General features: G+C 38.7%; 1 protein-coding gene across 1 annotated transcript in view; it reads right to left on the reverse strand.

Annotated features, from left to right (window-relative positions):
• Positions 1–26,912, reverse strand: part of ITGBL1 (integrin subunit beta like 1) — a 153,423-nt gene that overhangs the window by 90,985 nt on the left and 35,526 nt on the right. Inside the window, exon 3 of the mRNA XM_048072730.2 lies at positions 432–578. Coding sequence (XP_047928687.2) covers positions 432–578 — 147 coding nt within the window. The remainder of the gene's footprint in view (positions 1–431; positions 579–26,912) is intronic.

Below are 26,912 nucleotides of genomic sequence, written 5' to 3' on the forward strand. Positions count from 1 at the left end.
ACCATGCCATGTAAACCCATTATAAGCTCAAAAGTGTCTCAAAAAATTGTACAGTGTTTAAACATCCTGAAAAAGTATTTGCAAATATGATTTCTGCATGCTACTGATATATACACACAAGTCACATTCTGTTTTAATGCCATTATAACAACCTTTTGATAGGCAGAATTCATGACATAACTGCAGTTTCATCAACCTGAAACAGCTATGGATAAACTAAACTACTGAAGTAAGCATTCTGAATCATTGCACATGATGTGCACAGGAATGGGCCTAAAGGAAAATCAAGCATTTTAGTATTTATACAGTTATTTCTCAGTCTCTTGAAACACACTCTATAAAATTCTTAGTGAGAAAGTAAAATACAATGATACACAAGATAACACAGGGAGAACTTCTTAAGCCATCAAAACCAACAAAAGACGTCTTACCTGCACCAGAACAGATGATATCTTGGGAATTCTTACACATTTCATTGCTTGTCTTCCGTGTAAGATTGCAAGAAGTTGGATACTGACAAGCTTCACCATACCAGCCTTCATCACATTTGCACTTCCCACAGTCACACTTCCCATGGCCTAGCAGTGTAAGTAAAGAGTGTGTCAAGTCCTTTTTTCTCATTCAGAAAGTTATATTTTCTGATCCATTTTTTAAAATAGATTCCATCAATTATAGATTTAAATGAATATCATTAACAGAATCACTTAGCATCATTCATGTGCATTTATAAATAGCAATGAATAAATATGTTCTTAAATATATAGAGACATCTGAAATCACCGTGACTTTGAAATCTAATATATGGCATTTTGATAGATCTACAAAAAAATGTTTATGATGGAACACAGAACTAAAACATCTTGTGTGAACAATGGGCTTTCTTATTCCTTCCACCTCTTTCTCATTCCCATATTTCTCGACTGTTAACTAATTAACACAATACAACTGGAAGTGCAGAGATTCTATTCACCTCTTTGGCCAGCTGTATGCAAAGAACAGCCAGAAACTGCAGCCTGAGGACACAGGAATTAGCTATAATGGCATAAATCCTGAAAAAGTGCATGGAGAGGGCCAGCTACAGTAACTCCCTCATGTTGCAGCAGATCCAGCTTCCCCCTGTACTGAAAGGTGCAAATCCCTCTCTCTGAAGCCTCCTCTGGCTACTGATTCCTCCAGCCCTCCCCCACCCACTTAAGACTCTACTTGGCTGGTGCTACAAAACTGAGTTTTGCCTTTGAGTATTTCCATAATATTGGGAAACTAGCATGTTTTAGTACTCATAGGACTATATTTACTTACAATTATTTTTTAAGTATGAAGTGTCTTAAAGAACTAATGCAGCTGCTCAGTGGGATCATGTCCTTCAAACAACTGAATAATACGTTGCTTCAAATATGTAATATATGTAATAGCATGAAGAATTAAGAGTAAAGAAAGATTAAATTTTCTAAAACTAAATTGTTTAGTTTTCTTTAAAAATACCCCAATACATAGACAGTGTAACAATTTACACTACATATGTTGTATATTACATATCACATTTCACATGAAATTCTAGGTGCAATTTTCTGTCACTTAATTCTTTAGCATTCCTTTACAATTGTGTGTTGTAAATGTAAATACATTTGTAAAATCCTTTAAAATAGAATATTCAATTTTAAAATAAACACCATTTGAAAGCATATCTACTTAACAGAAGATTCTCTTCCAATAACTACATCTCAAAAATATCATCTTATCAGAGTCTATTTTAAATGCATCTGTTGCCAGCAGTTAAGAGTCAGCTACATGAAAATACAAGCCCAGCCTGCTGCCAATAAGAAATTTAAATAACTATTGTAAATAGAACATTTTAAAGTGAAAGAGAAGTATCTGTTGTTGCTCAGTAAAATTTTGTTTGCATTCCAAGGTGGTCCTAAGACAAATGAAAATCAATAGCTGGGAAAAAAACACAGTTCAAAAACAACTGAGAGAATCATGTTAGTTCTTGTTTTAAAACAGGAACTGCCACCTTGTTAAAAAATGCTGAATAACTCTCTGGTGGTAAAGGAGAAGAGAAAAGAGTAGGATATAAAATATATAATAAAAACCTGCTTTTGTGATTACTCTGCTTCACTGACAGGCAGTAGCATAAGCCATTCTGGAAAATGGAGATAAATCCTCAGGTAGCTGAAAAAAAAACTAGACATAACTATCTCCCTGTATTTTACTTCTTTTCAAGGATTATATATCACAGTGACTTTGGATTTTCCATTTTAGACACTCTTGTGATTCAACAGTTTGATGTCTGCTGAAGAAAGAAAAAAAATCTAATTAAAGGAGTACTGATTTTCTTGTTCCCATGCCTAAAAGACAGGGTAAAGCAGAAGCCATATCTGGTTAGTATTGCTGGTCCAGCAGCAATAACATCTCTGTTAGATATTCAGTAATAATATATGATGCATAAAGGAAAAAAAAAAAAAAACACATTTATACAGCCCACTTAAAGAAAATAAATATAAGAGTTCCATAAGAATAGTTATACAGAGCGGAGTTTGGCTTTATTTGACTAAAGTATATTTTAAAAAATAAATTAATGAAATTAAACCGAGTGAAATAATGGAAGATTAACTCTTGCATGTTACTGAAAACTATAAGGAATTTAACTAATATGAATTTGCGAGATTGCATTCATGATTGTCACCTTGATTGCCCCCTTAAAATATCCTATTGGATATTTTATATCCAATTGGATAAGTTTTATATCCATTGGATAAGTTTTTTTTTGAATTGTCAAGCAATGGCAATATTTTCCTCAAAAAAAAATGGATGAGAGGACTGTACTGAAGTGTAGAAGGCAGTAAACCTACTTATTACTCCTTACACCTTTCCTGTCACATGGATAATGCAGTACACATGCAGTGAGTGGCCACAGTAATCCTCTTCTTGCCTATTTCCTACATCAGCATGCACCAAACACGTTTTTTTCTCATGGCAAAAATAGTGATGTGATGAACTATCAGCTAAGTGTTCCATAGGCTGTAAGAAAATTAGAAAGGAGACAAAAGGTTTCTAATGGTTTCAGATTCATTTCAGAAAGGTTTGTGTTGAATCTGTTTTGTCTCATACAGATTTCTGTTTTAATTAGAAAGCAAATAATGCTATGAAATAGTAAATAAGGAGTAAATCATAATGTGAAAGCTGTGAGGTGATATTGTAACTTCCCAGAAGGTAAATTCTACTATAAAGTGTGAGCCCTAGGTATCAGGATATGTCACACAACACAAGAAAAGTGAGCTATAAGACCTTATGAAATAGTTGATCAAGAAAGACTTGTCTCAAGGTAACTGACAACACGAGTTCCATTTTTTAAGAATCAATGTAACATAAGTAAAAGTTTAGCATAAATAAATCAGAAATTCACATTTAAAAAAAAATAAATAGTGAAGACTACAGGAAGTTCTAGAATTACTTTAAGAAAAAATCTGTGACTGTGGGCTGTAAAAATTCCAGCTTCAAACACGTGGAAAAACCTTTCATAATGAAGGACTCAATTTCTAACTAGATGAGCAATCACCTCGGAGAGTCTATCTGGAGCATACAGAGAGCTCATAGGGTGGAAAATGAAACTAATATGCAAGGAAAACTGTCTGATGTCAGAAAATATATGGAGAAAGTGAGAACGGAAAATGTTAGGCAGGGTCAGATCTTGCAAAATTGCAAGTACTAAAGTGTACTTTCATCATTCGAATAAAAAGAAAACAGAAAAAAAAAGAGTGACTTCACCAAGCAGCAAAGAGCAGTTAAGATTACAGATAATTTACAGACAGTCCAAAACAAAATTAATATGGGGATGTTGACTACATTAGCAAATGCAGTGTGGCTAATGATACAGACTGTGGAAATGAAAATTACTCATCGAAGATGAGAACAAAACAAAGACATAAAATTGTTTTTAAGGAAGTGTCTAGACCAGGAGGGCAAGACCCCATATCTCTGCTCCAGAGTACTTGCAATACTTGCACATGAAAGGCCAGCTTAAGAACAAAGACTTTTAATGAATCTATCAGGCTGGCAATCAAATGTCTGAAAAATAAAATAAAAAATATATATATTTTAAGAAAAAGGAATGTACATGATCTAGGCCACTAAAAAACAAGTGGCTCTGACCTCATGAGGTCCTTTTCAAGAATTTGAAACAAACTATGAAGTTTTGCAAAGACATTGAGGTAATGAAAAATGGAATATAATGAATAACAGCTTTATCCCAAAATAGACTATCATTATGTCAAATTAACCTGGCATCTCTCTTTATAAGATTACTAATATTTCAAGGAAATGAACACAGGAAATCTAGATGATCTGAACATATGCATTGAATACAATACCACTTAGGGAAAAAAATAAATTATTCTGAGTAATGTACAGCTGAAATGCAGAAGAATCACAGCTTGGTTTAAGGGACAGAAGAAGTTAGGATGAAAAGGGTATTACTAGAATAGGAGAAGATTATCAGTGATGTTTTAAAGGATGTTTTGGAACTAAAAATATGTTTTTATGATATTGTTACAAGAATTCAGAGTAGGCTAGCAACATTTGCCAATGACATAAAACACTTAAGTACTTAGTAAAAAAGTAAGATGTAAAGGTGAAATCTCTGTCACAGTTCTGAAACCAGAACTGAACTCTGTCTCTTCAAGGCACCTATTTGGAAGCCTGATTTCACTGGGATCCATCTGTAATCCATCATGAGAGACAGGAACTTCTGCAGGGTGACTCAGATGTTGTGTGGGCTGGACAGCCCTCAGAGGGTGGATGTCTTTCTTCACTAAACTACTGGTAAGCATACAATGATTGAATAGGATACATAAAGATAGGTGTCGTGACTTTGGAGTTTGGTGCAACACATGACATGTATGTGTGCAAATAAACATTGGTGGTTTTGGGGTTTTGTTTGTGTTGGATTTGGTTTTGCTTCACTCATCCATACAACAATCTATGTCAGGTTTTAAATGTTCTGACATACTTTGTATAAGAGAGAAGGAGATGTCTATCAGCTTACATAAAGGTTGATCTCAATCAGCTGATGAAAACAATTATCTTATACAATCACTAGGTAAACCAGAAACTGAATTGGAACATTACTTCCATTTCTGTGGTCCTACAGAAATTATAGCATTCTTCAGTACTAGTGCTATTTCTGTGCCTCCCTCTGGAAAAGATTCTCTCCACCTTTGTGCCATTTTAGTTTAGATATTTTGATTTCCTACTAATGTTCACTGTGACTAAAAGATCTGCTACATCCTGTTGGTAAAACTTTCTAATGGGGAATAAATATTTTCAAAACAAATAACTTGTTTTTTTTTATCTACCATGCTTTTGCACCTACAATCACCCTTTTCTCTGTAAGATGAAAAGAGCACACCCTGTCTAGGGGTAACTGTAAAACTATAATCATGTACCTGTTAAACTGCAAGGACCAAGTTATTAAATAAGTCCTTGGTTCAATAAGCAACTCTGTTGGAGATACTGCCTTTGGTAGAATACTTATTTATGTGGTTGTGCAGTATTAGTTATAGATTAGTAGCTCTTGTTACAAGAGAAGCTTCTTATTGGAGTACAAAGAACCAGGCTGTCTGACCAGACTAAAATACTCTCAGATGTCCTCATTTTCACTTATTTTTAATAACTAAAGCGCAATTACTCTATGTAAGAACACAGTTCTGGGCAGTTCTCAGTTTTACATTGTAATGGAATCAATTTCCTACAGGCAGGTAAGATTTAGCATAAGGATTTCTTTCTACAGCATAAAGTCAGCCATCAGAAGGAAATCAGCAGCTGGCATGAAAATTGAATTGGGCTCATTATTATTCATTTTTACCAACCACTGAGTGAATCATGAAATGCTTTTCAAATCTAAAAAACACTTCATTAAGTAGGTGAAGAAATATGAAGAACTTGTTATGGATTCCCTCTTTAAATGTGGATGATAGATAGGAAGGCTGATTGAGTTGGAAGACTTGAAAACTTTGGGAAACTAAAAAAATAAAATATTGTTCTCTGATTTCAACCTAGACCAGTACAGTGAAGATGGTTTTAATACTTTCTTCAATTGCATTACTTTCTTTTTTGTACTTAGTGAAGCAGATTCTGCTGTTTTACACCAATGTAAACTTAGTGCAAATATTTCAGATTATGCTAGGATAAGAATACTGATATGGCATATTCTGTTGAACTGCATTTGAGAATCTCCATAACTATGCCTTGCATTCAGCAGATGCATATCTCTAAGTCCCTTTTTTCAGAATTTTTACAATTTAAAATAAAATAAATAAATGAATCAGGTATCATTACTTTTTTTCTCCTATGCCAATACACTCCAAATGAATCTCTCTTTTTGCCTAGGGTGTTGGTTCTTTCTGTTGTGCTACTTCCAATAAACCCCAGCTGCCTTCCAGACTTTTGCACCCTAGGGATTCTGGCCATACTGAAATTAGTTTCAGCCATGCAGGGGTTTTCACAAAAATACTGGCTCCTCCTTCCCCTCCCAGTGACTTGTTGCTCTCCCTGTGCTGACGCAATTGCTTATGAGGCTAAACTATAGGTTGGTTGAGGGAATTGATTTGCATTTAGGAAAAAAAAAAAAAAAACTCTCCAAAAAGTAGATGATGAAAATGCCTGATGATAGTGGAACTTTTCAAGCCAGTTTTGCCACTGAAGCCCTTTTATCATCAAACCACAGTCCTGATAAGAACTGCACCAAAGATTTTCAAATGAACACAGTAAGCCCAGAGGGCTTTAGGGAGGAAAAGAAACCAAACCTTTAGTTAAGTATTCCGAAAAGGCTGTTAAAAATGCAAGAAACTTTGAACATAGAAGTTCTTATGTTAAGCCATTTTCTCTGTTTATTTAGAGTGTCCAGAACTTGAAGTAGCCTAGAATAACAGATATGAACAGCAGCTTGAGAGAGTGACTGAGTCACTGTGACAAGAGCACGCTGGATCTGTAACACAGTGTGCCTCTCAGCTCTGCTTAGTGATTGCATTCTGCTCCACCCCTTTGAAGTCCATCTGAAATGGATTTTCAGAGGTAAAAGAAAAAGTGGTGACAAACAATTTCAGTTTAGTTACTACTAGATGCGCTTTAACAATAAAAATGTCATAAATTGTGTTAAATCTAGTAGAAGTAAACTTTTAATAGTGTACTAAAAGGAGAAAATCAATCAGAGCACATATTACGATATAAAAAATATGCCAGAGGTGGATGTGAGGGCATGACCACTAACATTGTTTAGTTTTCAAGTTATAAATCAAATAGTTATAAAAAGATATTTCTATTATACATAGTCTGCAATATCATTAATACCAATAATCTCTTTGTTCAAAAAGGAGTTAATATTTTGCTGTGGTCTCTATCATTCAAGCCAATGTGAATGCAGCAGTTTTTAAAATTTCCAATCAAATCCCAATACAAATTGTACAAAGAAGTTGTTTTTAAAGTAGTATTGACAAACTAGGAGATGAAAAGTGTTAGTCTTATTTGCAGAAGAATATTTTAAGTGCCTAAGGTTCACATCCACATCATACATGATCTTTAAGTACTGAGTTCTCATTAGATAAAAAGTGTTAATTACAATACTAGAAATGAGAAACTTTGGATCAGATTGAACTATACTTTAAAATCAGCATCCTTAGAAATGGAATTAAACTAGGAAATTAAACTGGGATTAAAAAAAAATTCAAAAAGTTGCCCTCTGGAGGATATTTTAGACATCAAAATGAGTTATACAGTGCTGGCAGATAACTCCTTCTAGAAGGTAAAGGTATTAGACTTTGTTTACAGAATTAGAACTTTTAATTAATTTCTCTAAATTATGGCCAAAAAATGGACCAAAAAAAAAAAAAAAACAAGAAAAGAAAAAAAAAAAGAGAATACTCTTCACTGCTGAGACTCAAGTTATTTTTCTTTGTCAAAAGAGTTCTTTATTCACGATTTAATTTAGTCTTGAAATTGTAAACCCATTTTACTATCTATTGCAATTCAATTGCCAGGATTAGAATTAATAGTAAAGCCTATGGAAGCCTCTATTTAAACATGCTGGTCATGGGTTTTTTTTACTATATACTGCCTAATCCTATATTTCAGAAGCTCAGAACAACAATTTCTGAAAGATGCCAAGGAAGGATTTTTACTTGGTGCATTAATTGATATTTTTTTTTAAATTTTTTTTTCTGTCTCACTGTTCTATTAAGTACTGAAAATCAGTCACAGCAAGAGACAGCTATAGGTGAGATTGTCTCCCGCACTCTTAAAATCTCTCTACATACTACTCTGTATGTCAGGTAATGTGGTTGCTCAGCCCTTTTTACACTTCCATCTACCTTCTTCTGCTTAAACCTAACACATGGCATCAGAAGCCAAGTTTTCAGCAAATATATATTAAAATAGAAGAATATGGAGGATCTGAGCCTACAGTGCTTAATGGGGATGTTTAGTTCATCACACTTGAAAATCAGGAGAGGCTATTGTGGGTGTCCAGACCTGTCTGCTTTCCTCCATTGTAGCTAGAAGAGTTATTTTAGATTTTATGACCTAAATTTCTATTTAGCCAACACTAAATTATCCATCTGATAAAGCACAAGCATGCTTTAGTTAATAGTCTCTGGCTCCGTGATCATATAACATTTGAAGAGTTTAGTTATTGGGAAGGCAAGTGAATTTCATTTTACGGCCATTTCACTGGATGTAGCCACCTAGATATAACTGGAATCTTGGCACTTTACCTTTTGCAGTTGTTTGTAATACCCATTGATATATGATGTGAATTATATATCCATTGGTGTACGTCATGACTAGAGAATCACAGAATGGTTGCGGTTTGAAAGAGACCTCTGGAGGTCATCTGGTCCAACTCCTCTGCTCAGGTAGGGCTACCTATAGCCACTTGCCCAGAGTGTCTCCAAAGAGGGAGACTCTCCCTGGGACAATCTCCCTGGGCAACCTGTGCCAGTGCTCAGTTACACTCACAGCCAAGTGTTTCCTGATGTTCGGACATCAGAACCCTTCTGTGTTCCAGTTTGCGCCCACCACCAAAAGAGCCTGACTTTATTCTCTTTGTAGTCCCCATTCAAGTATTTATAGACATGGATAAAATGCCCCTGAACATCATCTTCTCCATGCTAAGCAGTCCCAGTTCTCTCAGCCTTTCTTTAAACAAGAGATGTCCCAGTCTTAATTACCTTAGTAACCATTCACTGGACTCTCCCTCGTAGCACTCTCTCTCTTACACCCAGAGCCCAGAACTGGACACAGCAAACAGGTTCACTGTTTACTGTGAACACTTTCAACAGGTTATAGACTACAAGTAAACTGTTTAAATTGCAATAAAAGTCAATAAAACAAATATATATATATATTTTAAAAGTAAACCACAAGGTTTTGAAAGTGTTATAGCTGGGGGGGGGGGGGAAGGGAGAATAACATGAATAAGAAACACAACTGAAGTGAATAAAACATTTTCATCCCAGCTCTTGATTTAAACATAGTCTTCTATGCAGTTTTGTTAGATTGTTTGCAAAACTACAAAATAAAATTCACTTGTTTTTTTTTTTATGGTCAAGAAGTTACAGAGTACCTGAATATATATATATTTTTTCAAGTTCATTTCATGGCAAATTCTGAAATCTTTCTTGGCCATCATTTCAGAAAACTAATGTGCAAGACATTTCCACATTTCCTAAAGGTTACTATTCCAATTTTATTTTGTTTCCTGTTTGATGTCTGGTTTTAGCCCTTTTATGTGCTGGACAGTGTTCTGAGTCCAAATTATCTTTCACAGTCCTTTACTTGAAAAGTACGTAAACTGCACATTTATATATGTAAAGCACTATGTATTTTATTACTTTGCAAATGTAATTAGTATAAATAAAGCTGTGTCTATGTATACATACACATACTTCAAGAATCAAAGACAATATGCATTTTTCCTCTACCTGCGCCTTTTCATACAGGTACAAAATATAATAAAAATTATGATATTGCTGATTACTGCCATTACTCTCTTGGCTATCAATCCAAATTCCCTTTAAAGTGAGCAGACTCAACTGTAATAAAAATCAATTAGATATTGGGAATGAATAAAATGAAGGAAAGCAACACTCAGTTGAATCAGCTTCAGTTTGTTACCCCGGAGGTGGCACAAGTTGATATAATTTTAAATGTGATTCATGCTGTTTAGACAGTTGATATAAATATCTCAGGAAGACAGAGATAAATTAGTTTTATCAATCAAAACAGTCTAGAGTCAAGGTTTCTGTTAATAATTCAATGGTTCCGTGAAAGATTCCTTACTTATTTTTAACCAAATGGTTTCTCATTTTTTGAAGAACAAAAATAATCAACTATTAAGTAGGAAGATCTTTTAATAGGCAGAGTGAGCATTCTTTGGCTTCTCTAGAAGAATGCTTTTCAGTAGGTTACTTTCCCAGCATAGAATTTTGTGCAGATATTCCACATAAACAAAATTATACCTGAGACATGAACAATTCCTTTCCATGAAATAACTTGCAGAGAAGGAAAAAAAAAAATAATATATTCAGCCATGTAGACACTCTAAAACTTGTAGACACTCTAGAAACTACATTCCTGTGGGAAAAAAAGATTACAAACCCAGCAGGTTCATATTTGTGTTACTATACTCAAGAGCTGAAATAACTGAGTCAAATAAACCCTGTTTCCTGCGTCTGAGCTGAGTTGGTGTGTGCTCTGGGTTCCCTGAGGAATGACAGCTCAGCCAGCACCAGCTGGCCCAGATACCCTTCACTGGCTCCTTCCACCGTCTGTGGCTACACATGACCTTTTGTCTTCATGAGCCCAAAGAAGGCTGATACAAATTGGACTGAAGTAGAATTCTTGAGATTAAACATTGAGCTAAGATGAAGCAGTTGATCCGTGAGATCAAACAGTTGATATTTGGCTTCAACCCCTCCAAAAAAGAAATATATATATATATAATATATATTTATTTATATATATTTATATTTATATATATATAAATGCTATTGCATTTCTTTTTTTTAAAAAAAAAAAAAAGCACAAAAAATTGTTAACAACTGTGCCTCCAAATGCCTGCCCAGCAGCTACGTGAATTAAACCAAACCATCAAAGGACTTCTAGACTCCCACGTGCATGAAAAAGGAACCTGTGAGTGTTTCCAGTTTCACCTGTTCATATGCCTGCCAGCAAGTCTGGAAAGCTTGGAGGCCATGTTTCTGCCAGAGCTCTCAAGTTTTCCAGCAGTGGATGTTTCTCCCAAAAGAGAGAGAAAGGACCACTGATGTTCCAGCCTCAGAGATATGCTTCCCACCCCAAAATCACTTGAAGCATTAAGCGTATACTCTGATCAAGCATCAGTGACCATGCATAACTCTGGGGGCCACTCTCTCAGCAATGTTTTTATCACCTTCAGCAGTTTTACTGGGCTGGGAGCCCCTCAGGTCCCTGGGGACACCACCAGTTCTTCCTGTCCCTGCCCAACACACGTGGTACTTCCTACATACACGCTGTTCTTGCCACAGGAGCCCATTTCAGTCCCTGGAGCTGTCAGCCCCTGCCCCAGCAATGCCACAGCAGAGCCAGTCACCAGCTTCTCACAGCCCTGCACTGCCCAGCCATGGGTCCGGCTGAGCTGGGCCCACCAACAGGCTCACATCTTGGCTGGTCTTTAGCCTGTGCCTGTCCCCAGGGAGGTGGTGATGCCCAGAGCTGCCCTGCTCCTGGTGGTGGGACAGGCCTGGCCAGCACAGCACCACAACAGGGCAGCACCACACGCGGGGCTAGCTGATGGGTTAGCACTGGAGAGGCATTGACTGAAATTAGTACTTGGTTTTCTCTGATATCAAGCATAGATGTTTATAGCTAACACTTGGGGGAAAGCAGCAATTTTGGTAATAAACTTCATGGCAAATTGAAATGGCCAAAGTTCCCCTTCTGTTCCCATAATTTGTGTTGGGGAGTTGAAGCTGGTGAAGCTGTTGGGAAGTTGAAGCTGGTGAAGCCTTAGCAGGCAGCTGCCATCAGCCTTTCAGCCTTCTCGCCCCATGTTTTGGGTCAGCGGAGAAGAACCACTGGCTGACCAGGTAAGTTTCATGGGTTGCTCTTTATTTGCAGAATGATATTTACTTCCTCAGACAATTTATAATTGAATGATAGGAGCACTGCAGAACATTAAAATCCTGCTGGCCTTTCCCAACTATCTGCAGCAGAGGAGTTGTTTACAGAATGAGTTTAGTGATTTTATTACAATTTAATGCTACACATAACCATAAAAACATATCAAGCGGAAGGCTTTCTGGTTCTCCAGTCTGTATGAGAGAGAAGGAAGGACTCCTGCAGTGTGCTGAGTTGCTCTCAACAACAGAGATGCAGAAACTGAGAACAGCCTGTTGAAGAAACCAGCTGTGTAGCATCGGTGGCCTCTTACTGCAGTAAAGTCAAGGTTTCTAAACCTGGGGTACTGGAAGACATATTCTCAAAAGGCCTGCTTTTAGTTTACCAGTGGGTAAAGGAAAAGTAGAATTAATGTGAAATTTGTAGCTCACCATTAAGAGCTTAATTACTAAACTGAGGAGTTAATAAAGGACTATAAGGCTAAAATATGTACAGTTAAGTACAAACTGATTTTAAAAGTAACCAGCCTATCTAATCACTCAATTTATCTATTTTTTCAGACAATTTTTTTTAGGGGTAAAGTTATGGTATTCATATTGCATATTCAAGATGAATTCAGCTAGTACTGAAGACTAAGTAGAGCACAGGTCAACGCCACAAACTTTGCTTAAGGAATGGGTGAGTTGGCTGTAGTAATGTTTGATTTGCTATGTAAGAAGTGTGGCCAGGCTACCATTCAATGTCTGGAGAGGGTGCCACCTGCATGTCCTTGCTTGTATCTTAAATAAAAGCAGCATGTTGTCATGTCAATGTCTTTTGCTTGACAGCAAAAATGACCCATGATGTTTACCTCTAAAATAATCCTCTAAGAGGTCTACAGGCCATAATGTTGGTGAACCTCAGCACAGACAGAATCCATGCAGCCTACTGTGCCATGATTAGAGGTCTAGCTGATGCTGCACAGCTTGGGGCTTCTAGCATCTGAAGGAGCTTAAGATTATTTGTGCTATACCCTTTTTCCCTCTTGTGTTATCTCTAATAAAAGGCATTTTAACAAATATCTTACGGAGTCTGAGTGTCTTTCTTACTGTGATCCATAACAAACACTAGCACAGGTGTGCTAAAATTCTCCATAGAATTCTCCTAAAAATAAAATAAAATAAAATAAAATAAAATAAAATAAAATAAAATAAAATAAAATAAAAAATAAAATAAAATAAATCAGATCTACAGTTTGCTCATTAGCAGCTTGTTAAATAAGCTGGCAATAAACATGCCAGTTACATAAATATTACACGGAATATGTCAGCTGGGTAAGACAATTCCACAGAGTACAAAAATGAGCCTTAGATATTAGTCAGAGTGTGGTATACCTAATGCCGAAAAGGTCAAAATGACAAACCTGGCATGATCTGTATATGAGGTGCATACAGGAGAACCTACGCTTAATTCAAGCCAACTCACTGCACAAAGCATATTCAATGATTGTATAGTCACCATCGAGTCAGAAACTAACAAATTTATGCTACATCTCCTTTGCATAATGAACTGGTGGGGAGAATACAGGACACACAGTCATACAACAAATACAGGCTTCCAACAATGACTATGCATAAGTGAAATTTAGCAGTATCATGAAGAGTTATCATTACTCAGTAATTGTTTTTGAGGAATGACTGACTGGACATTCAAGGACTTTTTTTCAAACCAAGGATCTCCTGGAAGATGGTTTACTGGATCTCCTGGAAGATCCTTTACTGGATGCAAGGGGAAACCTAGTTACTAAGGATGAGGAAAAGGCTGAGGTGCTTAATGCCGCCTTTGCCTCAGTCTTTAGCGGCAATACTGGTTGTTCTCTGGATACCCAGTGCCTTGAGCTGGTGGAAGGGGATGGGGAGCAGGATGTGGCCTTCGCTATCCATGAGGAAATGGTTGGCGACCTGCTACGGAGCTTGGATGTGCGCAAGTCGATGGGGCCGGATGGGATGCACCCGAGGGTACTGAAAGAACTGGCGGAGGAGCTGGCCGAGCCGCTTTCCATCATTTATCGGCAGTCCTGGCTATCGGGGGAGGTCCCAGTTGACTGGCGGCTAGCCAATGTGACGCCCATCTATAAGAAGGGCCGCAGGGCAGACCCGGGGAACTATAGGCCTGTCAGTTTGACCTCAGTGCCAGGAAAGCTCATGGAGCAGATTATCTTGAGGGTCATCTCGCGGCACTTGCAGGGCAAGCAGGCGATCAGGCCCAGTCAGCATGGGTTTATGAAGGGCAGGTCCTGCTTGACGAACCTGATCTCCTTCTATGACCAAGTGACGCGCTTGGTGGATGAGGGAAAGGCTGTGGATGTGGTTTACCTTGACCTCAGTAAGGCTTTTGACACAGTTCCCCACAACATTCTCCTCAAGAAACTGGCTGCTCGGGGCTTGGACTGGCGTACGCTTCGCTGGGTTAGAAACTGGCTGGATGGCCGGGCCCAGAGAGTTGTGGTGAATGGAGTCAAATCTGGTTGGAGGCCGGTTACTAGTGGAGTCCCCCAGGGCTTGGTACTGGGGCCGGTCCTCTTTAATATCTTTATCGATGATCTGGATGAGGGCGTCCAGTGCACCCTCAGTAAGTTTGCAGATGACACCAAGCTAAGTGCGTGTGTCGATCTGCTCGAGGGCAGGAAGGCTCTGCAGGAGGATCTGGATAGGCTGGAGCGATGGGCTGAGGTCAACTGTATGAAGTTCAACAAGGCCAAGTGCCGGGTCCTGCACCTGGGGCGCAACAACCCCAAGCAGAGCTATAGGCTGGGAGATGAGTGGCTGGAAAGCTGCCTGGCCGAGAAGGACCTGGGAGTATTGGTTGATAGTCGGCTGAATATGAGCCAGCAGTGTGCCCAGGTGGCCAAGAAGGCCAACAGCATCCTGGCCTGTATAAGAAGCAGTGTGGCCAGCAGGTCTAGGGAAGTGATTGTGCCCCTGTACTCGGCTCTGGTGAGGCCGCACCTTGAGTACTGTGTTCAGTTTTGGGCCCCTCGCTACAGGAAGAACATGGACGTGCTCGAGCGAGTCCAGAGAAGGGCGACCAAGCTGGTGAGGGGTGTGGAGAACAAGTCTTACGAGGAGCGGCTGAGGGAGCTGGGCTTGTTCAGCCTGGAGAAGAGGAGGCTCAGGGGCGACCTTATCACTCTCTACAGTTACCTTAAAGGAAGCTGTAGAGAGGTGGGGGTTGGTCTGTTCTCCTACGTGCCTGGTGACAGGACGAGGGGGAATGGGCGAAAGTTGCGACAGGGGAGTTTTAGGTTGGATGTTAGGAAGAACTTTGCCGAAAGGGTTATTAAGCATTGGAACGGGCTGCCCAGGGAGGTGGTGGAGTCACCATCCCTGGAGGTCTTTAAAAGACGTTTAGATGTAGAGCTTAGCGATATGGTTTAGTGGAGTGCTTAGTGTTAGGTCGGAGGTTGGACTCGATGATCTTGAGGTCTCTTCCAACCTAGAAATCTGTGATACTGTGATACTGTGATGTACTTTCATTTTTGAAGTAAATACATTTAATGTTTTCTACTAATAATAGAATAAATGTTAATATTTGCTATTGAAGTTGTGTATGTGCCTTGCAAAACATCATTTCTCCCAAACTCTTTGTGATAAGTATATTAGTGAATTGGAATGGATATTAATTTTATTTAATGATGTTTTTACGTATGTAGCTAATTACAGGATATACTTGTACATTCTTCCTACAGCTTTTGTTGAAAAGCTTAGTTTAAAATAAATTATTTGTGGACATGCTTCACACAGCAGCATCTCAACAAGAAAGCATAAACAAAGTTAATGAGTTTCCTCAGATTTAAATCAAAAACATATTTTTCAGTCTTTTGGTTAAACAGGAAAGTTCTCTAGTAATTTATGAATCCCTAAGCTGAAATCATAAAGATCATTAACTGACTCCTTTAGACTTGTGTCTGGCTTCTCCCTCTACAAAACAATGCAGATTCACACTTGACATAGGAAATACAAATAGGAAACAACAGTTCAATATCTTGTCGCAGCATAGATTTAAATTGTGAAATACCAGCTATAAATCCTTGAAACTGAGTCACTAACCTCTCTAAAACTTTTGTTAGCACATGGGGAGAATTCATGATGGAAGGAAGAGGTGTATAAAACTGCATTATTCATGCATGTACTAGCTTGCAGTAATATTGAAAACAAATAAAAAAAACACACGAGCATTGCACATAATTTCAATAGTCCGTTATTGGGGTGAAACAACAACAACAACAGCACACACAGGTACATTAAAATCTCATTTTAGAAAGTTTTGGAAATATCAGAGCACCTAACGGGCACACACCAGCATTCCAGTGAAGAGCACGGGTCAAACATGAAATGTAATTCTGAGCACATTAAGAAATGCCCATCTTTATCCACTCTTTTCAGTACTGCCAAATGTTAAATGTGCTTCTCATTATTTATTTTGGATATACTCTTCCTTCACTCTACTGCTAGGTATTAGGTTTTGCTTCCCTTGCATTTTGAACATTAATCATCTTTTAATAGAGTCTAATTTTTTCCCTATGTTCTTAGAAAAGATAAACATCTGAGAACTTTTAACCTGCTCAGAGACCATGGGGTTCTTTTACATTTTTTAGAAAATTCTGAAGTTCAGCAAAATAAGACTGATCCCATTTCCTAGAACATGCCTTCAGTTGAAAGTTTGTTTCTACAGTCTAGCCAAACCACCTGCAGCACCTCCTGTTGTTATCACAGTCTCCAAAGTACAGACTTGCCAATTTACCAAGTTGGTCACTGGCTCCTTGATGAAACTAAAATAGATATGACTTTCAAAAAATTGCTTTATAGTATTTGGGAAATTTTACCCCCTAACCTAACAGAGATGGAAGATAAAATATTTTGCAGTTGTAGTCAATTTTTTTAAAAGGCCAGGTCTGGATCGGTAGCATCCTGACTTCTAAGAATGTTCTAAATCCAATAACTTGATTTGACCAGGAAGGCACAGCAAGTGGAGTAATGGGAGGATCAGTGAAGAGAAGGTAGCAGGAATAAGGTGTTCAAAACAGGATTCTTTAACAAATCTTTCTGCACTTTCTTTGCATATAGGAAAAATAGCAGAGAGAAGGAGGGGAGGTGATTAAAAAATAAGATTTGACCTTTTTTTTCCAGTTGCTTATTAGGACTATGAAACCACTTTAGATTAGTCTATGATCTGGGTATTGTTAATTATTACAAGGCCCTTCAATTCCTCCCGTGGAAAAGAATGCACAAGAGTTTCTTAGCTAAGTTGAACCTGATCACCCTAAGCTTGTCTAAACTCAAAGGGAGAGAGAGAGGTGGCTCCACTAAGAGGTTAGATTTGATTCACATCTTAAGTAGGCCTGCTTATTTTCTGTAGAAAAAAAGTCTGTCTCTGTTAACCATACCAGGATGTACATTATTCTTGCTTTCAGACCCCTAGACATCTTGTAGAAAACATGATACTTTTCAAGAAAATTCATCTATTTTGTCAAATATTTGTTAGAACCTGATTTCTTCAGTTGCCTTTTGTGAAAACTTTACATATAGTACAAGTCCCCTTGCACATTTGCACAGCACAATCTGCAAAACCTATGTAAGCATTTTAGCAAGATTACTGGGCTCCTAACGTAGGTGCCTCATGTTCAGCACCAAAATTGTGTGGGAACTTTCAAGAGTTTCAATTTTGCTCAGAACTTTCTTTAAACGGGAAGGTCAGAGAAGATAGGGAGAGGAAAAATAATGCATATCTTTTGCAGAGTGGGCACTGCTGTATTATTTATTCTTTACATCAGGTAACTTAAAGAAGAGAAAAATGAAAAACTACTTATCCAGAGACACAGGGAGAAAATAGCTGGCAGGTGGGAACGGGGCTCCAACAGCGATAGTACGTACAGATTACCATCCTTTTAAACAAAGAGTAATCAGCACAGTATTATACATTTTTAAAATACCAGAGACTGCAATTCATGGCAAACTGAAATTAATTCTATTTTTATTCCTTGGTTTGAAATAAATCAGAGAAATCTCTTAAACTAGAAGAACATAATGGATAAAAGGTGAACAGATTGCCTTATTTGTTCCTAAAACATTATGTTTCAGATTCCTAGTGTAAAAAACTATTTCTAGATGTGGGTGGTATAATTGAACTAATCAGCTCCTTTATGTTGTTATTCTCCTTGATGCACATTTAAGTGTAGAGCTAATAAGTAGTGAATTTAGCAAAAAATCCAAACAATTGAATGACATTTTCCATTCCTGAGAAAGTGTGACGCTCTGGGAAAAGTATATTTCAAAGTTCCGAAGTAATTTTAGGTGAGTCCTGAATTCTTTCCATTTCAGATACTTACATAGTTCTATTATCATATCATCTTAGCATATCATTATGTACTACCAGTTGTTTGTGCGGCCACTTATATTCACAGTACCCAAAAATCATGGGGGAAAAAAAATTACCCATGCTTTCAGATTGGGAATTAAATGTGGTGGAAAACATACAACTGTGTTTAGCTAATGTGCTGAAGGTATCCATATGGCAGAACGAGACAAGCTTTGTCTCCACACTCAGTTCATGTCAATCAGTGGTCTTCTCCCTACACCTTGCACTATGCATTTTCTTCTTAGAGATCATACAGAATGCATCCTGAAAGGAGAGAAGTAAATAGAAGAGACTGTCCTTCTGAAGTAAAAGACAATACTCATATTGATTTTAATTTGTCTGGTTTCATTCTCAAGTCTAATCATTCTGCTCAAGACATGCAAGCCCTATCATCAAATGAAATGATCAAGGGATCTTCAAAACCTCAATGGTTTTCCTTCAGAAAGGAAGGCTATTCTCACAGAGGATGTGAGTGACTGTTATTAAGAAATACTTCCCATACACAGACAAAAAGACAGATTCTATGTCAACTTTGGAAAGAGAAGATTCCAAATACCTTTGAAGGAAATAGATGGAAAAGGAAGAGCAAAAATCTCTCTCTCAAATTAGAGATGCAGTAACCAAGACTCCTATTGTTCCTCTAAATCTGAGATGAAAATGATGAATATTTTAAAGACAATAGAAAAAAGGAATCAAACCATTAAAGAAGTGTCACCAAGATGGCTTGACAATAGAAGACCATTTCTTTTTCTCTTATTTCCCTAGGTCTTCTCTTAATTGTATAATTTAGAAACATTTTGAGGGGGAAGGTATGGATAGAAGGAGTAGAAAAACTAAAAGGAGCCAATAAAGAAAGTTCAGATCAAAAATGAAAACAAGGCATTTCAGCTTCTTAATGAGACACACTAATAGAAACTCTAACATAACGTGTATTGCAATCTTAACTCTTCTGTTTCTGTTCATGCTCTTTATTCACACCTCTTCAAGCATGGCATAATCACAAACCCATCTAGTTACAGTAAGACCCTGGCCAGTCAGAGAATTAAATGGTTATTAATAGAGTTTTAAAGAGAAGATAAAAAGAAAGAAACTAACTTCAAACAAGAACATAATGGAGTCACAGAAAATAAAATTGCTAAAATAGTACTTTGAAAGACAAAAACAACTCCAAGTTCCTTTGTTCCTCTTTTTGGAAGCATAGCTTTATTTCAAAAAGTTTTTCAAATGTGTAACCCTGGCATCTTTCATACTCCATGGAAAATCACTTATCACAGAAATTAATAATGTCTGCTTATTATGGATATATTACTAGTTCTAGGAAGTAGATCAGTTTGAAAGATAGATTAGACAAGGTCAACAAATTCATGCCAACATGCTGAAACTTACGAATATAGAAAAGTGTAAGACCAACAAGGATGGCATAGACCAACAAAAGTGAATGACAGATCAACACAACTACTTTGCAAAGGGTACTTGAAATACTAAAAGCTGAGATCATATTTTTCCTTAAGAATTTAATAACCTCAGCCAATACCCCCCGTAGAGAATAATAATAATAATAACAACAACAACATATTAAGAAAAGGAAATGCTGAAAAAGCTGGGGAAATAAAGTCAGAGCTGTTTTAAGTGCATGAGGATTATGGCTGTAGAAGTAGGCAGGGAGCAGAATAAAATACAGTGTGCACAGTGAACCTAGGATCAAAGGAAGAAAAAATGATGGAAAGTACATAAATAAAATAAGGAAAAAAAAAAAAAGCAGTCATATACAGTGAATACAGTGAACAAAGCCACAAAACTACAGAGAGGATTCAGAACAAACAGAGGACATAAAATGAAAAGGGAAGGTAGGGAAAGAGAGAGAATTGTTAAAAGAAGAAATTGTTAAAAGAAACAGGAAGAAAGCAGTGGCACGGGGAGGAAAATGCAAACAAAACAAACAAACCAAGAAGCATAATAAAATAGTTTGCCAAAAAGAGTCAACCTTGTCAGTCAAAAGGGTGAGATGTAATCACATCAAGAGACAGTTCTGGCCTTGTAGAAGATATTCTCAAACAGAATGCAATTACCCTAAAGGAAATGTCTTTATAATAATAAGAATTAACAAATCAATAGAGGAACTGTTCAATTTTCTTGCCATTAGTTCAAATTCATGTTCCCTGCAAAGAATGTCTGAATGACAATCACTGAGCAAAGCAGAATCTCATTTCTATTATAGTTGCCAATCAAAGTTACAAAGCTACAAAATGTGTATGACTGGGATCTTTGGTAGATACCTACAATATAAGAGACCACAAGAGAAAACAGTGTTATTTCATAAGGGAAGAAAGAATGTTTTACTCTTTGATTGAATATAAATTTTTCAAACATTTGCTGTTGCAAACATTTTTAAAAGTATGTGTCACAAAGTGTGTGACATGTTCATGAAAAAGGTGTGTCTAAACGAACTCGGGCAAAACGCTGCTAGGTTTAATCCCACTTAGTTAATATTTTTCAGATCTTGGAAAAGCTTTAAGATCAGACAAACAGAATACAAAATCATCACACAATTCTAATAGCTTCTACGCTACCCAAATGCATAAATATTCATACACAATTTTCTTTCATATAGAACAACAGATTACTTGCTAGTTTATTAGTGTGTTTTAGGAACACCCTAAAGGATGCATTCCTGTGAGCTTTCCAGTCCTCAAAACCCACAGTAATTATCCTTGCACTGCCATGTCCACAGCATGCAATGGAGCAGAAGCAAATGTTGAACTCACTCAAAATGCCAGCTAAATTCTTTTGCTACATCCACTCCCCTCCCCGTGCCATAGCATTTGAATAAGGGTTCCGATTTTCAAAGCCAAACTGTGTGTATTACAGACCAATTGTGAGTTTTGTTAATTCTTACTGAAATCAATGGGCATTAAGGGTGCTCAGTACACTCTGGAAAAAAAAAAAAAAAAAACAAACTGAAGAAACGTTTATTTTTTCCCACATGGAGCTGACAGCCTACAGAAGCAGCGGGGTTTACATTTTGCAGGCATGAATTACTGGTTAGGAAAATGAGTTTACATTCATTTTAGAAATACATCACAGGCAAACTGTATTGGAAGCATTTTAGCATGCATACTAGTTAAATTGACAGATCTTTGCAGATTACTTTTAAGTGCTATGTTGGTAGGCAGAATTTGCCTAGCAACAAGTGCCAGATTTCATTCCATTTCCTGCGCATACAATAGAGGTCCATAAATTGCTTCAGGCTGTAGGCATTCAGGAAACATAACTGCTGCTCAGAATGCATCTAGTCATAAAATTTCTTGCACACAAATACTGTATGTAAACACTTTACATAGACAAACATGTCTAAAGATAAGTTTGAGGGGCTGGCTGTTTGTTTACATGTTTTGTTTTGTTTTGTTTTTCCCCCAAGGTATGTGGTTTGGAATGAATTCATCCTCCAAAGGGAAGGTTGCATTGAATATAAGCAAAAATATTTTTACAAACATTTTTATAAAGAAAAGACAATATATGAATATCCCTAGATTCCAAGGAGACCAAATGTAGAAATATTTAAAACACCAGACTGTAAAGTAGAAAATCAGTAGTACCCAAATATTATTAGGGAACTAGCCAAATACAACTGCTTACTGAATGACTGATGGTTAGAAGTTAAATCCGGGTGAAAAATAATGTCTTCTCATACAAACTGAACAACTTGACTATGGAAAACACCAGCAGAAGGAATATCCTTTAACAAAAAGAGAGTCTATCGATAATGAAAAGAGAATGTTAAAATGTTTTAGGATATATATTCTACATGAAAGTAGATATTTTGAAAATAAATATTAAAAAAAAAAAAATCTCTACAGTCCTCAGTAAATCATGTACATGTCTCCTTAGTTCTTCCAGTTTCCATCTGTCCTTCTGGAACGCAGTCTGCTCTCCCCATCATTTGTCAAATTTACTGCTTTTGAATGTAGTACACAGGTGACTTGAGGGACAATTCAACATTACTTTTCCAAGTAATCAAATTACATAAAACTCTTAAAAATCTATCCTACCTTTATTGCTTTGTGAACCACACTGGGACAATTGCCAAAAAGAAATTAGATGGAGCATATGTCAATGAAAATGACATCTCTCTAGTGCTCAATTTATAAGCAAAATGCAAATTATAATATGAATTTCATCCTTGCATGGCTGGTGTTTTAATATTGAGATTACAAATTATGTGAATAGGACGATTATTTCATTTTCAGTATCTACCAATATCTTTCTTGTACTTCAACGGGATTTGGACCAAGACCCAAACAGCTGCTAAATTGTTTGGTTCTTTCCCTTTTTGGAATTGTTTTTCCTCTGCACTAATATGAACAGTCTTAAGAAATACCTCCAGACCTCCCAGCATTAACGTATAATAGATCAGGATGATTTAGGCTGGATTACCCAGGAGAATATGTGTAGGGATAAGAAATACAGAACTCCGTTTTTTTTCTTTAGGAGTGTCCCCTGGGACTTGGCTGGTCACTTTTCAAGAATCAAACTCTTAAAAGCACAGGTGCAGGCAATCCCTTTGTGTATCAAACCAATTAGGCAGGGCAGAAGTTTGACTAAACAGGGAACTCCTCCTGAACTTGGGCAGAAAAAGCAAATATATGACCTCTAGAAACAAGGTCACCTTCACAGTTGATTAGGGAGCTGCAGTTCACATCTGCAGGGAGAAAACAAGAAGAGCCAAGGCTCAACTTGAGTTGACATTGGCCACTTGTAGTGGTTTTACCTTGCTAGGCAGCTGAACTCCATCACAACCGCTCTCTCACTCCCCCTCCTCAGAAGAGAGAAAGAAGAAAAGGAAAAAAACAACTCACAGGTTGAGATAAGGATAATTTAATTAAAGGAAAATAATTATTAAGGGGAAAAATGTATTAATTAAATAATTTAACTGAAAGGAAAGGGGGGGGAGGAAAAAAAAATAAGCAAAGGCAATGTGGGAACACAAATTACTCTCTACTTCCCACCAACGAGCAATGCTTAACCACGTCCTTGAAGCAGGGCCTCAAAATGCATAGCTGTTGTTCGGGAGGACAGACGTTTCCATAATGAGAGCCCACCCCTTCCCCTTCCCTTTTCCCACCTTTTATTGCTGAGTGTGACATCATATGGCATGGAATATCCCTTTGGTTGGTTTAGGTCAGCTGCCCTGGTGATGTCCCCTGCCCACCTCCAGCCTGCTGGCTCTTGGGGGGTTGGAGGGAGCTCCGATGCTGTGCCAGCATTGCTCAGCAGTAGACACAACACTGGTGTGATACCAGTGCTGTTCTAGCTACATGTGCAGAGCACAGCACTGTATGGGCTGCTGCAGGGAAAGTTAACTCCATCCCAGACAGACCCAACACAACACTGTGGAGTCAGACAATAAGAGGCTTTTTTAAGTACGTCAAGAGCAAGAGGAGGTCTAACGAAAACACTGGACTAATACTTCATGAAGATGGTCACCTAACAAGTAAGGATGAGGAAAATTCAGATGAATTTGATGCCTTTTTTCCCTCAGCTTTTATATTACTAATAGATCTTGGCTGCCTGGTCCTCTGAGTTGGAAGACCATGACAGAAGGAGCAGTGACTTTCCATTTGTGGTCACTGAAATTGTAGGGGAACAGTTATATCTGCTGAGTGTTCACAGGTCCATGGGGCCTGATAGGGTTTACCCCAGAGTACTGAAAAAGTTAGTGATGTTATAGCTAGACCTCTCTCAACAATTTTCCAAAGGTCTTGGAAGTCTGGGGAGGTCCCTGCTGACTGGAAGCAAGACAGTGTTATAGCCATCTACCAGAAGGTCATGAGAGAAGACCCAGGAAGCTACAAAGATGTTAATCTAACCTCAGTCCCTGGAAAAGTTATGGAGAAGATTATCCTGGGTGCTACCGAAAGGCACTGGAACAAAAAAAAAAAAAAAAAAAAAAAAAAGCTTTATCAGGCATATTTAACATGGGTTCATGAAGGGAAAATTCTGCCTTGGTAATTTGATCTCTACAATAAGGTCACCCGATTAGTGGATGAAGTGGATGTAATCTTTCTGGATTTTAGTATGTTCTTTAATACCATCCCTCCTATTACCATTCCAGACAAACTGCCAAACTGTGAGATAAACAAGTTCATGCAACGCTGGGTGATGAACTGGTTGAACAATAGGGCTCATAGGGTTGTGGTGAATGGGGCTACATCTTGCTGGCTGCCAGTCACTAGCAGTGTTCCCTAGGGCTCAGTTCTAGGGCTGGTTCTGCTCAACATTTTTATCAGTTGTCTGGATGTAGGATTTGATAGCATTCTTATTATGTGCACTAATGGTTCTAAACCGGGAGGTGCTGTTGACTTTCTGGAGAGGCAAGAGACCTTGCCGAGGGATCTGGATAGACTAGAACACTGTGCAATCATCAGTGGAATGAAATTCAACAAAGGTAAATGCCGGGTGCTGCATATGGGATGGAGTAATGCTGGACACAGGTATAGTCTGGGAGGTGAGTGGCTGGAGAGCAGCTCAGCAGAAAGAGATGTGGGGGTGCCAGTAGACAGCAGGCTCAATGTGAGCCAGCAGTGTGTCCTGGCAGGAAAGAGGGCAAACTGCATTTTGGGGTGCATTAAACACAGCATAGCCAGCTTGTCAAAAGAGATGATTCTCCCACTACATTTAGCATTGGTGCAGCCTCACCTTCAATATTGCATACAGTTCTGGGTTCCACAATACCAAAAGGATATTAAGGTAGTGGCATGTGTCCAGAGGAGGGCAACAAAGCTGCTAAAAGGGCTGTAAGGCATCTCCTATGAGGAGAGGCTGAGGACACTTGGGTGGTCTCATCTGGAACAGAGAAAGCTGAGAGGTGACCCCATTGCTCTCTGCAACTTCCAGAGGAGGGGAAGCAGAGAGGGAGGTGCTGGTCTCTGCTCCCTGGTAACCGATGTGTTGTGGTTTTATGGAGCTGGGCAGCTGAGCTCCACCGCAACCGCCCTCTCACTCCCCCTCCTCAAAGCGAAAGGGGGAGAAAAAATGATGGAAAAGGCTCAAGGGGTGAGATAAGGACAGGTTGACAGACTCAACAATTATTGTCACAGGCAAAACAGGCTCAGCATAGGGAAATTAATATAATTTATTACCTATTACTAATAGACTAGAGCAGTGAGAAACTAAAAACAAACTAAGAACACCTTCCCCACATCCACCCTCTCCCACCTGCTCCCCTTGAGCAGTGCAGAGGAACAGGGAATAGGGGCTGCAGTCAGCCCCTGATGCTTTGTCTCTGCTGCTCTTTCATAGCCACTCTGAGCCCCTGGACTGCCCACAGGCAGCAGCTCTTCAAGAACTGCTCCCACACGGCTCCGTACCACGGGGTCCATCCATCCCCCAGGAGCAAACTGCTCCAGCACGGGTCCCCCACGGGCGGCAGCTCCCCCCAGACCCCTGCTCCTGCGTGGGCTCCTCTCCACGGGCTGCAGCTCCGGCCCGGGGCCTGCTCCTGCGGGGGCTCTCCATGGGCCGCAGCCTCCTCCAGGCCACATCCACCTGCTCCACCGGGGGCTCCTCCACGGGCTGCAGCGTGGAGATCTGCTCCGTGTGGGACCCATGGGCTGCAGGGGGACAGCCTGCTCCACCAGGGGCCTTTCCACAGGACGCAGGGGAACTGCTGCTGCCTGCCTGGAGCACCTCCTGCCCTCCTACTTTACTGATCTTGGGGGCTGCAGGGCTGTTTCTCACTCCTCACTCTCCCAGTTGCTGTTGCCCAGCAGTTGTTTATTTGTTTGTTTTGTTTTTCCCCTTTCTTAATTCTGTGCTCACAGAGGCGCAAACAACATCGCTTATTGGTTCAGCTCTGGCCGGTGGCAGGCTGCTTTGGAGCCAGCTGCAACTGGCCCTTATCTAACACGTGGCAGGTTCTGGATTCTCCTCACAGAGGCCACCCCTGCATCCCCCAGCTACCAAAATCTTGCTGTGTAAACCCAATATACAATGACAGGACACACAGGAATGGCACAAAGCAGCACCAGGGGAGGTTCAGACTGAAAACATTTCTTTACTGTGAGGGTGCTCAAAAACTGGAACAGCCTTCCTAGCAAGGTTGTTGATGCCCCATGCCTGTCAGTGTTCAAGAGGCATTTGGATAATGCCCTCAATAATATGCTTTTACTTTTGGTTAGCCCTGCAGTGGTCAGGCAGTTGTGCATGATGATTTTTTAACATCCCTTCCAACTGAACTATTCTATCCTATCCTATCCTATCCTATCCTATCCTATCCTATCCTATCCTATCCTATCCTATCCTATCCTATCCTATTCTTATTCTATTCCTTTTTGGTTTGTTCGTTTTGTTGTTGTTTTTAAAAATAGTAA

This window comes from Anser cygnoides, chromosome 1 (genome assembly GCF_040182565.1).
Source record: "Anser cygnoides isolate HZ-2024a breed goose chromosome 1, Taihu_goose_T2T_genome, whole genome shotgun sequence".
NCBI classification, from domain to species: Eukaryota; Metazoa; Chordata; class Aves; order Anseriformes; family Anatidae; genus Anser; species Anser cygnoides.